The 18,347-nt window shown below is 40.8% G+C and overlaps 1 protein-coding gene across 1 annotated transcript in view; it reads right to left on the minus strand.

The window, feature by feature from the left end:
* FSTL5 (follistatin like 5) overlaps positions 1–18,347 on the minus strand; it is a 1,180,017-nt gene that overhangs the window by 244,642 nt on the left and 917,028 nt on the right. The window contains exon 8 of the mRNA XM_073576841.1: positions 3,591–3,711. Within this exon, the coding sequence (XP_073432942.1) occupies positions 3,591–3,711 (121 nt within the window). The remainder of the gene's footprint in view (positions 1–3,590; positions 3,712–18,347) is intronic.

An 18,347-nucleotide genomic window follows, 5' to 3' on the forward strand; every position in this document is an offset into this window, starting at 1 on the left:
ACACTAATCCCCACAATTGTGCAAATGGTAATACTCTCTGATGAAGGAGACATCAGTATGACTGTAACATGTAAGGGAAAGTACGGCTTTTGGGACTCCACACACGAGCAACGAGTGACATCACAACGACTGCTTCCACATACGGCAAGTACCACAGCTGGTGAGTCACCAGCCGGGACTCCCTGTTTTGAGGTGGGCTGCAACAAACTTTTGAGACTTCTTTCCACCAACTCATGTCAGTATCTTTCCTATACCAGTGGAAATGTGGATGTAAGGTATTTACAACAAGGATAGCTATTTGTGTTACAAGTTTAACACCGTGCTTCATTATATGCAAACATCAATGTAAAAGCCAATGACACGACTAATACAGTTTGTGCTGCATAGAACTGACAAGATTATATGCCACTTTATTTTGTTGTCCTGTGGCTAAGGCATCATGAAGATCAAAACTGTGGATGACTATAAAACTTTGTCTGCCAGCTGTGGCTAATAACTAATATAGAATTGTCCCTATAAAAGGGTTTAACTGAAATCAACAAAAATTATTATATGGACAACTCCATTAACCATTGGTCTTCGTAAATAACTGTGCCTGCCAACCATGGTATTTGTTTTATCAACTACGGCTACAGGATAACAAATTTTATTGCATGTTGTGTGATGTTTAACTATATGTGCTTGTTGTTTTGAATATATCCTTTTTTATTGCAATTTGCTCTGCGTGACTAACAATACAATTTATCAAGCAGGCATTTGCACAATTGATGGTGATTTGTGTGGATGGTATCTTATAGGATTAAATACCGCACATGTTCACACTATATAGCGCAGAAACGTTTTTTCATTTTAAACCTCATTAGTAATACACCACCAGGGGTGTATTTTTGTCTTGTGCAGATTTTTAAAACAATATATATGTCTTTTCACATGTATCCCTTTGCCTAGATGTTCTATAAGTGTGAATAGCGCTGGTAACAATATCTAAATATGGTATGGACTGCCTTGTTGGGCAGTGTTGGTAGATTGAACTGGACTCATTGGAGAATTGAAAGCCAATGAAGGGATTTACAGAACAGAGAGGTGTAGGATTATAGAGGGGAGAGGTCAATTATTTGTGCAGCAGTGTTAAGGTTGTGTTAGGCGTCGGGTTCCTGTCCCTGCACAGCAGGAATCCCAAGCCTTGCATTCGGCAGTCTCCCATTCCTCTCCGGCCACAGAGGAGGCTGCTCAGCAGACTCGTCATTCCCGGAGCTCTGCTCAGACCAGCTCTGTGGGTTTGGTTGCTGCTGCCACCTCTGGTCCAGCTATAGCAATGCATGCTGCTCAGCAGCGAGCTACTCCAGGGACTAAGTCATCCTTTCGGTCCATTGGGCATGCCCGTGGGACGATCTCTCATTGGAGATCGAAGGTCACATGCTCAGGTCCTTCTCCAGCTCGGATTGGACCATCAGGAAGGTCCCGGAAGGACGCTGCTATAAAAGGTTTGCATGGCTGCTCGGCCATGCGCTAGTATAGACTGCATTTCCAGACTATGAGGAGTGAGTGTTGTATGCATGTATGAATGTCTCTGGTGAATGACATTAGGTAGAGGCAGATTCTGAGATCGGCATCAGTGTCCACCAGTGGCTCTGCACACCACGGTGCACGTGCTCGACACTCCACCATAGTCAGCATGTATAGTGGTGTCCGAAGGAGCAACGCCGCATGCTCAGTAGGTCTAGAGGGACTCTGACCCCATGTCCTTGGGGTAGAGTTCTGTGACCGCATTCTGGGCACTCCGTTGCCGAGATCTGTGAGCTAAACAGGCTCCGGCATTTATGTTCTGCGGTAGTGCAGCTCTGTGAGGTAACAGAGTTCGCCGTGTTCACACTGAGTGACGTTAACCCATGTGTGACCTTTTGTATACCGGTTTATACTTCCACCATTAATAAGCAGCAGTTTACCACCCCTGCACGGTAGAACCCGGGTTGCGAACGCACCTTACTATTATTTTATTATTTGGTGCATTCCACCAGCCCTAACAGGATGGACTGGAGAAATGAGACAGTATTAGCTGAAAGGTGACAGACAAGGATATTGCTGTAGTTGGGGAGGGAGATTATGAGGGCATGCGCAAACATTTTAATGAATTCAGATTGAAGAAGGGATCAATTTTGGAAATATTTTTAAGTTTGAGGTGGCAGGAGGTGTTAAGAGCTTGGGTGTGTGGTTTAAAGGCCATGTCTGAGGCAGCGAACTTCTAGTACAGAGGAAAGTGTTTATTTTAATAGATAGATTTGGTACGGGAGTTGATCGGTATAGTGGAAAGATGATATGTTTGATAGATACTCTGGTATTCTGAACAGCAGAAAACTGACATCTGGACCAGAGAGGTACTTCTGAGTGTGATTAGCATATAGATCAAATTCAAAGCCAAGGGACTTTATGAGCTGTCCCAGGCCAAATGTGTAGATGGAGAAAAGTAGGGGTCCCAAGATAGAGCCTTGAGGAACACCAAAAAAAGAGCAGGATGAGGAGATGGTATGGGAATGTGAAAGGCTAAATGTTCATATCCATGAGAACATACTTCTCAGATGTGGCAGAACTTCATAATACACACCTAAGCTGTTGCAGAACCTCATCATACATACTTCAATTGCTGTACAACCTCATTATACATACTTCAGCTTCTACAGAAATTCATAATGTGCCCATCCATGAGATGCTGCAGGACCTCATAACTACCAACTCAGCTGCTGCAGAACCTCAGCACAAACACCTCAGCTTCTGCAGAATCTCAGAAAACACATCTCAGCTGTTGCAGAACCTTGAAAACACCTCAGTGGCTTCAGACATGTGTATTATCCTGTATCCAAGAGTCTACTACAAAATAATGTCACTGAATGAATGCTCACTCATATACCTCTACCTATCAGTTTACGCTGCAATGTTTTGTTCCCATCTTTTCATGTATACCAATCACTTTTGTACAGATAATGAAATAGACTTTATTATCCACCAATTTTAAAATGATCATTTAATCTACAGTGACCAATACAAGCAAATTGACAAAAATCCAACCCGGGCTGCTGCGGTTTAAAGCTGTGTAAACGTAGCTTAATAGTAAAGCTGACTATTCCACTCTATGCTGGAAGGAACTGACCAATGGGTGCACTATTTGCTTTGCCTCCTCTGGACAGAGCAATCAACATTTTTTTGTGCATGGGATGGTAGATGTCACTATTAAGCTAAATGTTTTTACACCTACTGATGCAACATCAAAAAGTAAAAATAATTTTGTATTGATACTGCAGTGATGAGTGGAGAAGTCAAAGACTAAAGAGTGAAATTTGGCAAAACAAAAAGTGCATGTGCCAGTAATATGCCAAGATTTTGAGCCGTGTTTGGATGACATTCAGAACTGAATGGATTTTCAATCAAAATCCAAGCTTTGCACCTATAAAAATAACTTTTTTGAATTCCCCACTTTCGCACACAGCCGTCTCTGTCACTTCACCGTTGCTGGAATAGTAACATTGTAGATAGAATGTACATTTTCTCAACACAATTCACTTTTACATTCTTGTAATTAAATTTGCATTGCTTACCATTCACTTGGAGGATATGAGTTTGATAAAGCTTATCATAGCCATCAGCATGACAGCTGTAATTCCCCATGTGGGTTGTGGTAGCCTTGGTAATGTATAAGGATCCATCATCTCCGAAATCCTAAAGGAATATTTTTAGAAAACAAGGTTATTGTAATTATCTTAATACCGTAACATTAATTATGTTCCTCATCTTAGCACATTAATTGCAATGCAAAACACTCACCGCAATCATGAATGATAGAGTCATCATACTTATCTAGCTAAGCAACAAGTAGAAAAAATGAAAGTAGGCAGCACTCCAAAATATGAAAAAAAAAAAATAGTGGACTTTAATTAGCCCATGTGCCGTGACAACGTTTTGGTTACATAGAACCTTTATCGACATACTGTAGAGTGAATTAGAGTAACTCATAAATATTTCGTTAAGTAATAAGTAGAGTACAATTATTTACATTTGGTTGCATAGTATTTTTCACTGTCAAATGTCTAATTGGTAGTATAGTAAAGCTCAAAACTAAAACAAAAATGGATGATATATGACTTGCAGAATTACAAAAAAAAAAAATTGGTTGTCCACTGCTTTGGTGGGACAACCCCTTGTTAAAGAAAGTCTGTCACCTCAAAACTTAAAGGGGTTTTCCCACAAACAAAAGTTCATTTTAATCAATAGATTTTGTAATAACAATAATTTCCACAATTGGATGTGTTTAAATAGAATGTCCCTTTCCTGAGATAATCTTATAAATGTGACCCCTCTGTGTACTGTGTCATGGCTGGGTCTGACCGTGCTGGAACATTGTCTGAAAAACATTGTTTAAAAACAGTTAAGGAAATGTTTGACCTCACAAAAAAATCATCTGAAATCCCCTGCTGTAATGTCTGTAAACTCCCCATCCCCCCACCCAGGAGATCTGGTTTGATCAGACCTTGTCCCTGTACGGTTAGACACAGCCTTTACACAGTAGGGGCACATTTATAAGATTATCTCAGCACTGAACATTTTATTTAAACACATCAAATTGTGGACATTATTATTATTCCAAGATCTATTGAATAAAATGAACTTTTGTTTGTGGGGAAAACCCCTTTAATGTAAACTACTTATCCTGTCCAATAGGGCACTTAGCCCTATAAGAATCATACCTGCAAAATAGATTTAGTTCCCGCTGTTTTTAAAAAAACAACATCTTATTCCATGTGCAAAAGACTCAGCCCCCTTCAATCAACATGCCACATGCCTCTCCTTAGGTTGAATGTCCGTGCTTGCTTGCACAGAGCGAGTGCTGCCTGAATTGGATCCCTGACCATGCATGTAAGACCGCAATGCAGGCACATACACAGTGTCTGTGTGGACTCACTCTCATGTCTCTCTCCAATATGCATCAGCTGCTTACTTTTGTGTGATCTTATGTGCAAAAGTGTCAATATGGATGCCATTCCCCTTACCTTATAACTTCCCTCTCCAAAATCACTGAAGGATAGCTTACTTGTCTCCTTTCCAGATCGCACCTCACCACTTGTGCATTTGACCCAATCCCTTCCCACCTTCTCCCCAAACTCACCACCACACATATCCCATCCCTAACCCATCTCTTCAACCTATCACTAACTTCTGGTGCCTTCCCCTCTGCTCTCAAACATGCAACAATCACACCTATTCTCAAAAAGCTATCCCTTGACCCGAGTGCTATGTCCTGCTATTGCCCTATATCATTGCTCCCATTTGCTTGCACACTCATTGAGCAGCGCGTCCACGCTGAACTTTCCTCTCACTTTGCATCTAACTCATTATTCGACAGCTTCTGGCTTCGGTCCCCACCATTCCACTGAACCTACCTTAACCAAACTTACGACTTACAGCCAATGCTAACAGACAGAAGGCCCTATTACAAATCCTCTCTTCCTTTGGCATCAAAGACCTTGCCCTATCCTGGATCTTCTCATACCTTACCAACTGCACATTTAGCATTTCCTTCTCCCACACTACCTCCTCATCTTGCCCTCTCTCTGTTAGTATCCCTCAAGGCTCCTTCCTAGGACCCTTACTCTTCTCCATCTATACCCTTGGCCTGTAACATCTCTTAAAGTCCTATGTCTTCCAGTACCATCTATATGCTGATGATACTCAGATCTACCTCTCTGGCCTAGATCTCACCTCTCTGCTGTCCAGAATCCCAGTGTGTCTATCAGCCATATCCTCTTTCTCCTCTTGCTTCCTCAAGCTCACTGTGGACAAATCTGAACTAATTATCTTTCCTACTTCTCACATATCTTCCCTACCTTATCTATATGTCACATTAAATGACATCACAATTTTCCCTGTCCTGGAAATCCGCTGCCTAGGAGTAATCCATGACTCTGCCATGTTCTTCAAACCGCATATCCAAGCTCTCGTCACTTCCTGTCACCTCCAGCTCAAAACGATTTTCAGAATTTGTCCTTTCCTGAATCCTCACTCCACCAAAATGCTTGTGCATGCCCTAATCATATCTCGCCTCGACTACTGCAACATCTTCCTCTGTGGCCTGCTTTCTAACACTCTTGCACTCTCCAGTCCATCCTTAACTCTGCTGCCCAACTAAATAATCTGCCAACTGGCATGGCAAACCACTGACATTTAATGGGTTAATATCAAAGAACAGAACACAGCTGCTCTGATTCCTGCTGTTAGAGGTAAATGTTGGCTGTAGAACACAGCCAGCAGCTGCCAGGTTTCTGGATGCGTTTACAAACTTGTTTTTATCAGAATGAGCTTACTGATAGATTTTCAGTTATTGCACAATAGACAGTGCAACTCAGAGGCCATAGAAGGAAAATAGCATTTTTTTAATGAAATTCAATTGCAAAATAAATTGCAAAATAAAAAGAATATATGCCCCAATGCATTGATATCTGTTGAAGACTGATTGGCTTTTACAACCATTATTAGAGGAAACAGATCTCCTCATCAAAGGCTAATCTCTGAACAATAGCTACATTGGGTTTCCTCTACAAAGGAAATGTAAGATTTACTTGATGGCTATTGAAATTTACAGGTTGCATATGAGCCATTGTATTCCATAAGGAGAACCTCTCTTTTACCGTGGCTCAATGCAGCTATTTACTCAAGTTAATTGGACTTAGTCCCTAGCTGGAGAATCCAATAATCCACTCTATTACAGTACATATACATGCCTTAATAGGTCATACTGATATGGTTTTCCTAAACCAGGCAGCCATTTAAATAAAATCATTTTTAAGCCATGGATTCAGAACAAATTTAATGCATCCATAACTCTCTTCTGATTAACCCCTTTCTGACATCAGACGTACTATCCCGTCCATGGGACCCGGGCCCCTATGCCCAACGACGGGATAGTACGTCTACCGCGATCAGCGGCGCCCACGTAGTGAGCGCCGCTGATCGCGGCCGGGTGTCAGCTGATTATCACAGCTGACACCCGGCACAATGTGTCAGGGGTGGTCACGGACCGCCCCGACACGTTAACCCCTTGCACGCCGTGATCAAACACGATCGCGGTGTACCGGGGGTTAAAAGGAAGCATCGGCAGGGAGGGGGCTCCCTCCGTGCTTCCCTGAGCCCCCCACGGCAGCGCAATGTGCAGCGCTGCTGCGGGGGGCTCCTTTCCTGCAGGCCCCCGAATCCAAGATGGCGACGGGGGCCTTCGGGGGCCTGCAGGAAGCTGGCTTCCTCAGTGCCTGCACAGCGCAGGCAAGAGGAAGTCTTCTTCAATGCCTGTGACAGATTGCTGATCTGTCACAGTGATCTGTGATGTGACAGATCAGTGATGTGACAGATCAGCGATCTGTGATGTGACAGATCAGCGATCTGTCACAGGACAGTGATGTCCCACCTGGGACTATGTAATAAAGTAAAAAAAAAATAAAAAAAAGTGTAAAAATAATGAAAAAAAAAAATCGCCAAATAAATTAGAAAAAAAAAAAATATTTCCCCAAATAAATCCATTTTTTGGAAATAAAAAAAACCAAAACAATAAAAGTACACATATTAGGTATCGCCGCGTCCGTAACGACCCACCCTATAAAACTGTCCCATTAGTTAACCCCTTTAGCGAACCCCTTAAAAAATAAAAATAAAAAGCGAAGCAAAAAATAATGATTTATTATCATACCGCCAAACAAAAAGTGTAATAACGCGCGATCAAAAAAACGCACATAAATATCCATGGAAAACGTCATCTTGTCCCGCAAAAAACGAGCCACCACACAGCATCATCAGCGAAAAAATAAAAAAGTTATAGCTCGCAGAATAAAGCGATGCAAAAATAATTATTTTTTATATAAAATAGTTTTCATTCCATAAAACTGACAAAACATAAAAAAACGACCTAAATGAGGTATCGCTGTAACCGTACTGACCCTAAGAATAAAAACGCTGTATCAATTTTACCGCACGCGGAACGGTGTAAACGCACTCCCCCAAAAGAAATTCATGAAACGCTGGTTTTTGTTCATTCTGCGTCCCAAAAATCGGAATAAAAAGCGATCAAAAAATGTCACGTGCCCGAAAATGGTACCAATAAAAACGACAACTCGTCCCGCAAAAAATAAGACCTCACATGACTCGGTGGGTCAAAATACGGAAAAATTATAGCTCTCAATATGTGGTGATGCAAAAACTATTTTTACAATAAAAAGAGTCTTTTAGCGTGCGACAGCTGCCAAATATAAAAACCGCCATAAATAGTAAATCAAACCCCCCCCCGTTATCACCCCCTTAGTTAGGGAAAAATAATTAAAAAAAAATGTATTTATTTCCATTTTTCCATTAGGGTTATGGTTGGGGCTAGGGTTAGGGCTAGGGCTAGGGTTAGGGTTAGGGTTAGGGCTAGGGTTAGGGTTAGGGCTAGGGTTAGGGTTAGTGCTGAGATTAGGGTTAGGGGTGTGTTGGGGTTCGGGTTGGAGTTAGAATTGGGGGTTTCCACTGTTTGGGCACATCAGGGGCTCTCCAAATGCAACATTGCGTCTGATCTCAATTCCAGCCAATTCTGAGTTGAAAAAGTCAAATGGTGCTCCTTCCCTTCCAAGCTCTGCCATGCGCCCAAACAGTGTTTTACCCCCACATGTAGGGTATCAGCCTACTCAGGACAAATTGCAAAACAATTTTTGGGGTCCAATTTCTCCTGTTACCCTTAGGAAAATAAAAAATTGGGGGCAAAAATATCATTTTTGTGGAAAAAAATGATTTTTTTATTTTCACGTCCGAGCGTTATAAACTTCTGTGAAGCACTTGGGGGTTCAAAGTGCTCAACACACATCTATATAAGTTCTGTGGGGGGTCTAGTGTCCAAAATGGGGTCACTTGTGGGGAGTTTCAATAGTTTAGGTACATCAGGGGCTCTCCAAACACACATGACACCCGCAGACCATTCCATCAAAGTCTGCATACCAAAACGTCACTGCTTCCCTTCCGAGCCCCGACGTGTGTCCATACAGTAGTTTTCTCCCACATATGGGGTGTCAGCGTACTCATGACAAATTGGACAACAACTTTTGGGGTCCAATTTCTCCTGTTACCCTTGGGAAAATGAAAAAATTGGGGACTAATTGATCATGTTTGTGGAAAAAATACGATTTTTTTATTTTCATGCCCGGGCATTATAAACTTCTGTGAAGCCCTTGGGGGTTCAAAGTGCTCACCTCACATCTAGATAAGTTCCTTAGGGGGTCTAGTTTTCAAAATGGGGTCATTTGTGGGGGGCTTCCACTGTTTAGGTACATTAGGGGCTCTCCAAAGGCAACATGACACCCGCAGAACATTCCCTCAAAGTCTGCATTCCAAAATGTCACTGCTTCCCTTCCGAGCCCCGACGTGTGTCCATACAGTAGTTTTCTCCCACATGTGGGGCGTCAGCGTACTCAGGACAAATTGGACAACAACTTTTGGGGTTCAATTTCTCCTGTTACCCTTGGGAAAATAAAAAAATTGGGGACTAATTGATTATGTTTGTGGAAAAAATACGATTTTTTTTATTTTCATGCCCTGGCATTATAAACTTCTGTGAAGCCCTTGGAGGTTCAAAGTGCTCACCTCACATCTAGATAAGTTCCTTAGGGGGTCTAGTTTCCAAAATGGTGTCATTTGTGGGGGGTTTCCACTGTTTTGGTACATCAGAGGTTTTCCAATCGCGACATGGTGTCCGATCTCAATTCCAGCCAAAAACGTCAAATGGCGCTGTTTCCCTTCCGAGCTCTGCCATGCGCCCAAATAGTGGTTTACTCCCACATGTGGGGTATCAGCGTACTCAGGACAAATTGCACAATAACTTTTAGGGTGCTGTTACCCTTGGAAAAATAAGAATTGAGGGTGAAAAGATCATTTGTGTGGAAAAAATATGATTTTTTAATTGTACGGCTTTATGTTATAAACTTCTGTGAAGCCCTTGGGGGTTCAAAGTTCTCACCACACATCTAGATAAGTTCCTTAGGGGGTCTAGTTTCCAAAATGGTGTCATTTGTAGGGGGTTTCCACTGTTTTGGTACATCAGGGGTTTTCCAATCACGACATGGTGTCTGATCTCAATTCCAGCCAAAAACGTCAAATGGCGCTGCTTCCCTTCCAAGCTCTGCCATGCGCCCAAATAGTGGTTTACCCCCACATGTGGGGTATCAGCGTACTCAGGACAAATTGCACAATAACTTTTAGGGTCCTGTTACCCTTGGGAAAATAAAAATTGGGGTGAAAAGATCATTTTTGTGGAAAAAATATGATTTTTTAATTGTACCGCTGTACGTTATAAACTTCTGTAAAGCCCTTGTGGGTTCAAAGTTCTCACCACATATCTAGATAAGTTCCTTGGGGGTCTAGTTTCCAAAATGGGGTCACTTGTAGGGGGTTTCCACTGTTTAGGTACATCAGGGACTCTCCAAACGTGACATGGCGTCCGATCTGAATTCCAGCCAATTTTGCATTGAAAAAGTCAAACGGCGCTCCTTCCATTCTGAGCTCTGCCATGCGCCGAAACAGTAATTCCCCCCCACAAATCAGGTATCAGCGTACTCAGGACAAATTGCACAATAACTTTTGCAGTCCAATTTCTCCTGTTACCCTTGGTAAAATAAAAAAAATTGAACCTGAAGTATTTTTTTTGTGAAAAAAAGTTAGATGTTCATTTTTTTTTAAATATTTAAAAAAATTCCTGTGACGCACCTAAAGGGTTAATAAACTTCTTGAATGTGGTTTTGAGCACCTTAAGGGGTGCAGTTTTTAGAATGGTGTCACTTTTGGGTATTTTCTATCATATAGACCCCTCAAAGTGGCTTCAAATGTGATGTGGTCCTAAAAATAAAATGGTGTTGTAAAAATGAGAAATCGCTGGTCAACTTTTAACCCTTATAACTTCCTAACAAAAAAAAATTTTGGTTCCAAAATTGTGCTGATGTAAAGTAAACATGTGGGAAATGTTACTTATTAAGTTTTTTGTGTGCCGTATCTCTGTGATTTAAGGGCATAAAAATTCAAAGTTGGAAAATTGCGAAATTTTCAAAATTTTTGCCAAATTTCCGTTTTTTTCACAAATAAACGCAAGTTATTTGAATGAAATTTTACCACTAGCATGAAGTATAATATGTCACGAGAAAACAATGTCAGAATCACTGGGATCCATGGAAGCGTTCCAGAGTTATGACCTCATAAAGGTACAGTGGTCAGAATTGTAAAAATTGGCCCGGTCATGAACGTGCAAACCACCCTTGGGGTGAAGGGGTTAATATCATATTATATTTTATAGGAGCATAAACTACCATTGTTACACAGCTTCAAAACTCCTCCACAATTTAGGAGTTTTGTTAATATAGAATTATTATTATATTCAGTAAGAATCATGGAATCACAGTAAGGATTGTCTCCATCTATTTTTTTATTTTCCATTTCACTCATTTTGCTCTTACATACAGTATATACAAATTCCTTCTGAAAATATAATTGCAGAAGGCAGTTTACAGACTCTGTGGCTTCAGAAAAAAATCCAACACAAAGAATTTATCACCAATAGGGGATCCCCATTGAAAGTAGACCAGAAAATAATTTCATAAAATAACAATCATGTCTAAATAAATACCCTACCAGTTAACATAGTTTAGAGATGAGAGATACAGATGAGCGACTTTGCCTTTTTTAGGGTCGAGTCGGGTTTCATGAAACCTGACTTTCTCAAAAGTCAAGTCGAATGAAATCGGGCGCCTATTGGGAAAAGTCTGAGGTCCGACTGAAACACGAAACCCAATGCAAGTCAATGGGGAAGCAAAGTCAACAGGGAGTGGAGGACAGTAAACACACCTACATGCCGGACCACTTTTTTCAAGTGCGCGAAATCTCTCTCTCTCTCCGCTGCACATGTCATCTTGTTGCCCACAGTGTACATCCTTGCTCAGTGGCTGAAAAAAGTCACATGCAAGTATTCTGGGAAATCCGACTTTGGCGCTCGTTTTGCCGACCGCATGGCCGACTTCACGCTGTGGTCGGGTTTCGGTCGGCGAAACCTGACTTTGCCATAAGTCCGCAACTTATGAATCTGGCCATCCTGTTTCGCTCAACTCTATTTACAAGTAGATAATTAAATGCAATTATTAGAGACCACCTGTCACCTCCCAGGAAACTTCACGAAGTAATGGCAGACGAAAATATGAAACATTTCTCAATTATACCGAGTACATAATGAAAAGTGAAACACTTCTATATTTTAGTAACATTAGCTTTGATCCTTTAAGAAAGTGTTTTTGAAGTTTTGCTCTCCATTCCGTAGTCTCAATATCTTGACAACTGTATGGCACTTCATAGTTCTGTGCTAGGAGATTTCACTGTGTGTGGGTGTGAGGATTGTGTGCAGCATGTTAACATAAGGGAGAACTGTACTGATGTCTTACTAGATAAATTTATATATGCAACCCTGTAAGATTGAATCCTGTGTATTCTAGAGTTGTAGGATGAGGAAGTACCAAATGCTGGATCAGGAAGAAGAGGCTACAAGAAACAGCTACAGAGCTAAGACCTGTAGAAGCATCTCAGAAGTGTGCCTGCTGTGACCTTTATGTACATATAGTGAAAAAACAGATTAACCTGTAATAAGCAGTCATGTTCAACCACAACACCTTAACATCTTTTTAAGCAGCTATTTCCTATTTTAGTGGGCTAACAAATTAGAATAATGCATGTACTCCTCCTGCAGAATAATTAGAGATGAGTGGATTCATCTGAGGAGAATCAACATCGAGTCAAATTTCCTGAAATTTGAAGGTCAGCGAATATAAACACTCTATAAATCCCTAGTGCATTGCACAAACTATAAAAGACTCAATGAGTGAGCTAATGGCATCAGTTGAGGTCGCATTTTTTTCCCCAATAATGCCTTGTGGTTCTTAAATCACTTGGTCTAGCCCTGGCAATAAGGGTAGACTTTTAATGCCACTATAAAAGATGTGGGACAGTCAAGCAGCACCATTTATATAGAAAATAAAAATTAAAGGCATATACTGTTTGATGTGTACTTTGGCAGTGCTGAATCACATTGAAAATATTTTACTCATTCTGTGAATAATAATAATAATCCAAATAATCCATAGGGAGTTGCTTGACCTGTCATTTGGTGTGACAGTGAATTGATCTGTGATATACTGTAGTAACAGGACCATTATTAGCAGCCTTTAGTTATTCTCATACACTACAAAAAAGGAGGTATGTATTAAACCCCTTAGTGATAATTTTGCTAAATCAAAATCCTGAAACTAAGACTTGTGTGCACCAGAAAGTGTGCTTCCTGCATTGTGAGAAGGCAAGCCATAATTTTTTATAGCCAAATGAAAATTCTCCACAATTCAGAAATTGAAGAACTGCTTAAATTACAAGAAATGCAACTGTTTACCTCACAAAGTGTGAGCATTGCAAAAAGTATTTTTGCTTTATTTGTATTAAAGAGCTTAAATTTAGTTCAAATTGTTAAGGGGTGGATTTGTAATTTCCAACTTCAACCATTATAATTTTGATTGAGCTGCTGTGTAGCAGCAGCATCCGAGGTCTTAACAGCTTATCGGTGGGGGATGTCGTGTATCATGTCCACCAATCAATCAAAAATTGATTGTCTATCCTTAAGATAGGCAATCACTAAAAAAAATTGTGGCCAGCTTCTGTGAAGCCATCTTATTTTAGCATAGTTCACGGTGCTACTTCTGTAACATTTTAAATATTTTAAACAGCTATTCACTTTTTTGCACATGAAGTTTCAGAAATTGTTTAACATTTTATATTACTATGTTAAAAAGAACTTGCTAAATTAGGTATTGTGACAAGACTCAACAAGTGTCTAAAGAGTTCTAAGCACCCTCTTAAGGGCTTGTCACACTAAGCGATATCGCTAGCAATATCGCTATAACGTCACTGGTTTTTGTGACGTTATAGCGATATTGCTAGCGACATCGCTATGTCTGATACTTACCTCCAACCACTCCCCCGCTGGTTATCGCTGATCGCGCGAGAACGTCCTGGACCGTTTCTCGTCGTCAGCTTCCTGTGGAGAGATGAGCTACGAGCGTGGATGCGGGCGGGAGGACGTCAGGATCGTCTAGTGTGACAGGTAAGTAGCGACCCCCGTCCTCTGCGATGTCGCTGGTGAGATCTGCCTGTGTGGCAGCTCACTAGCGACCACTTAGCAATGCACCAGCGATCCTGACCACGTCATATCGCTGGTCGGGATCGCTGGTGCATCGCTAAGTGTGACAGTACCTTTATAGTACATTTTTACAGTGAGGCATTTGCCTCATTATCTTTGACATTACGGTCAACAGCACTAAGAGAAGATAGTCAGTCTCCTTGTTGAGATCCAGTATGTAAAGAGTCTATGGAGGAAAACTTCTGATTGAAACACATCACAAAAATCATGATAAAAATGTACCATAGCAGGTAATCACATAAGCTCTATGTATGTAGCCCAAGGTGCTTTTCTGCCCGGATGTTGCAGGCAGCCACCATCTTGATGGCTTCAGCGTTATTCTAATGGATAGAACGCCTACACAATATGCATTTTCTGTATATCTTCTGTTTCCTATCATGCAGGGATGAAAATGTTTTTTTTTTTACCTCTGGCATAGGATTGTGTTCTAGCTATTGTTCTGTCTGTATGTGTTTATCAGTTCATCTACAGTATGTTTTTGCAGTTCAAGCTGCTCTCAGCATGGACAAGTTCAATGTTGATCTATAGGAATATTTGTCCCATCATAGTGCAGAAATAGATATGTATGATGAGCTGCTATCTACCACTGAGTAGACGATAAAGAAAAGCTTCTCATCCAGGCTGCTATGATCAAGATTCCTGTGAACAATATAATTCCTATTAAAAGCTGTGGACCAAAAGCAATGAGCTTGTTTTATAGAATCTGTTAATCAAAAAACATGTTACAGCAAACATATGTAACTGTGTAACTGTGTGAGTAATCCTATAGTGCTCATATTTCATATATGGTATGTGCCAGCACTGTTTAGCACACCAAATGGGGGTAATCCTGCTGTACTGTATGGTGATAATATACTAATCATTCTGGTGGTTACATTCTAATCATTAGAATAAGTGAGAATTTTCACTTTTAGCACTTTAATGCACAGCTCCATCTACAGTAGTTGCGTGTGGCAGTGCTACGTCACATCTACTTTCTTCTAGCATATCCACTCCACTTCGATTGGCATTCCTCCTGCATCTGAAGCTGTGTTGAGTAGGTCACCAGTCAAACCTGAGTGGGAGTGGTAGTTATCACTGCAGCACCTCCCACAGGTCTGGAAGCAGTAGTGCAGAAAATATAACGTGGCACTGCTGTGAGTGGTGCCTAAGTAGGATCCCAACCCGTGAGTAATATCAAGAGAAAACTTGGCACTCAACTTTTGATTATTATGAAAATTTTAATGCAGTCCAAAATCAACAATGTTTCGGTCCCAAAGTTTAAATCTCTCATATAGGAAAAAGCATTACTTATGTATGGTCTCACTCTGTCCCCAGGCAGTATTAGCGTCAGCGCAGTGGTAGTTCAGTGGGCAGTGTGTCAGGCTCATCAGCACTGTGTCCACCCACGGTGTCCACCACAGCAAGCGGTGGACACCGTGCTGATGAGCCTGACACACCACCCACTGAACCACCACTGGGCTGATGCTAAAGCCCCCATTACAGTTAGAGATGCACCAGCTATCCCGACCACGATATGACCTGGTCAGGATTGCTGGTGCATCGCTAAATGATCGCTAGTGAGCTGCCAAACAGGCAGATCTCACTAGCGATGCAGCAGCAGTCGGCGATTGTACTTAACTGTCAGACACGGCGAGGGTGATGTCTTCTGCCTGCGTCCATGGCTCGCTCGTCGGCACAAGAAATGTACCAGGCCTATCTCGTGCAATCAGCGATAGCCAGCGGGGGAGCCGGTTGGAGGGGAGTGTCACATGTAGCGATATCACTAGTGATATCGCTGCTGCATCACAAAAACTGTGACACTTTAGCGATATTGCTAGCGATTTTGCTAGCGATGTGTAAAGCCCCCTTAATACTGCCTGGGGACACAGTGAGACCATACATAAGTAAAGGCTTTTCCCTATATGAGAGATTTAAACACTTTTCCATTATCCTATTAGAGGACGTTTTCTCCTGAATACATCTGGCCATATTTAAGTGACTTATGCCATCCATGAAAATTTTTTGATACCCATGGTAGTGGATGCTCATTAGATGCAATTTATACAAATGAGCAATTTGGGTCATTTTACCCACTGATCATTTAACCATACCTCTTGAAGGTGCACCCCAGTCTACACGGCTGGTTTCTATCCCAACATATTGGAGTGTGTTCACACTGAGCAGTCGGTACTTGATGAAGGTTCACTTTGGGACCGAAACATTGTTGATTTTGGACTGCATTAAAATTTTCATAATCATCAAAAGTTGAGTGCCAAGTTTTCTCTTGGAAGCAGTAGTCCATCACAAAGTTAGAAAAACTTTCTGATGCATTCTAACATTTCAAATTTAATCAGGAGAACGTTTAGCTTGATATACTCATACAGTGTCAATTGAATAGTCTCCATATAAAGAGTAAGCTTTGTTTTAATTTTTATTTCATAAATCAATAGTTCACATGGTAATAAGCAACTTTGGAATATATCTTATCAGAAAAATCTGCTTCATTCATTGATCAGTCATTTTAAAATTCTCAATTCTGAGGTAAAATTTGTATTCAGTTTAGACAGACTTTGCCATTACTGAGATAGGAGATGGCAAGCACTACTGATAAAATTCTATGTAGATGGGAGGAGGGAGGAGCTTAAGACAGAGCTCCTCCTTCCCCTCCTATGTAAATAGAACCTTGTCAGTATCAGCTGCTATCTCCTTTCAGTGATGAGAAAGTCTGTCTGCACTGAGTACAGATTTTACCTCAGGATTGAGAATTTTGATAATGAATGATTGCTTATTACTAGTGATGAGCAAGTAGCATTATTGCTCGGGTGGTCTCCGAGTATTTTGGCATGCGCGGAGATTTATTTTTTGTGGTCTCAGCTGCATGATTTGTGACTTGTAGACAGGCTGAATAGATATGGGAATTCCCTAACAAACAGGCATTCCACACATGTATTCAAGCTGTCTAGCAGTCACAAATCATGCAGCTAAGGCAATGAAAACTAAATCTCCAAACATGCCAAAATACTCGGAGACCACCCAAGCATGCTCGGGAAAACCCGAGCAATGAGTATCCTCGCTCATCACTACTTATTACCATATGCACTATTGATTTATGAATTAAAACAATGGTAATGCTTTAAGTATATATGATTAAATCTAACAAAATATTCATGATATTCAGTAGGATCTTTTTATATCTTGCAGAGTGCTAAAGTGTTTCCAGCACTACTGCGGTTTATACATAAAATAGAGTTTACTTATATTGTGCTAAAATGAAATATCTCATGAGGAACACATCAAGATTAGATCACGAAAAGGCAACAAGCTGAGAAAGAATAGATAACATTTCCCTAGTGAGACTTCAGGATAAAACAAATAGGCAAGGGGGAAGAGAGGGCAGGAGAGAAAGAGAAAAAGCTTGGGATCACTTTGTCTAGGAGGAATTCACTGCTATAATATCTGCACTCCACAGTGAAAAGCCTGGTTGGAAACAATGACGGCTGTTGTCATGTCTGTGTTACATTACTAGTAGCAAGGTCAAATAGAACAGTCCATAATCCCATGACAAAACCTTTCTCATGTACTGATATTACTGAATATTTCAGACTTTTGTCAGGAGGATATTGTCAATTTTTTTTTATAGTTCACTATGTACTATACAAACTTACAGAAAATTCAAGATTGTTTTCAGAAATGCAAAGAAACGGTTTACATAACTGATATATGGATCTCAATATTTCATTTTAAAGGTAAAGGGAATAATATACCCCCATACACACACACACCCACCCACCTACAATTACAATGGGAAATAATATCATGGTAGAGATACGTACATCATAACGTTACTACTTTCTATTTTGCTTTATCTAATAAAAATGGGTCTATAGCTTGTATAGAGCTTTTATATCCAAGCTTTGACATGTGCAATTCCATCAAGTTCTCCTTGTGTAGCTATTCATTTTCTGGCTAATATTACATGCATATTATATATTGTACTAACCTAATATGTTTCAGGACATATGTTGGAAAGTTCTCCTATCTCCTTTCATCAGGCCAAAGCAAGTCCTAGTCACAACTATATAGAGAC

The sequence above is a fragment of the Dendrobates tinctorius genome, unplaced genomic scaffold, assembly GCF_039654945.1.
Source record: "Dendrobates tinctorius isolate UK_male_01 unplaced genomic scaffold, ASM3965494v1 ptg000008l, whole genome shotgun sequence".
Taxonomy (NCBI): domain Eukaryota; kingdom Metazoa; phylum Chordata; class Amphibia; order Anura; family Dendrobatidae; genus Dendrobates; species Dendrobates tinctorius.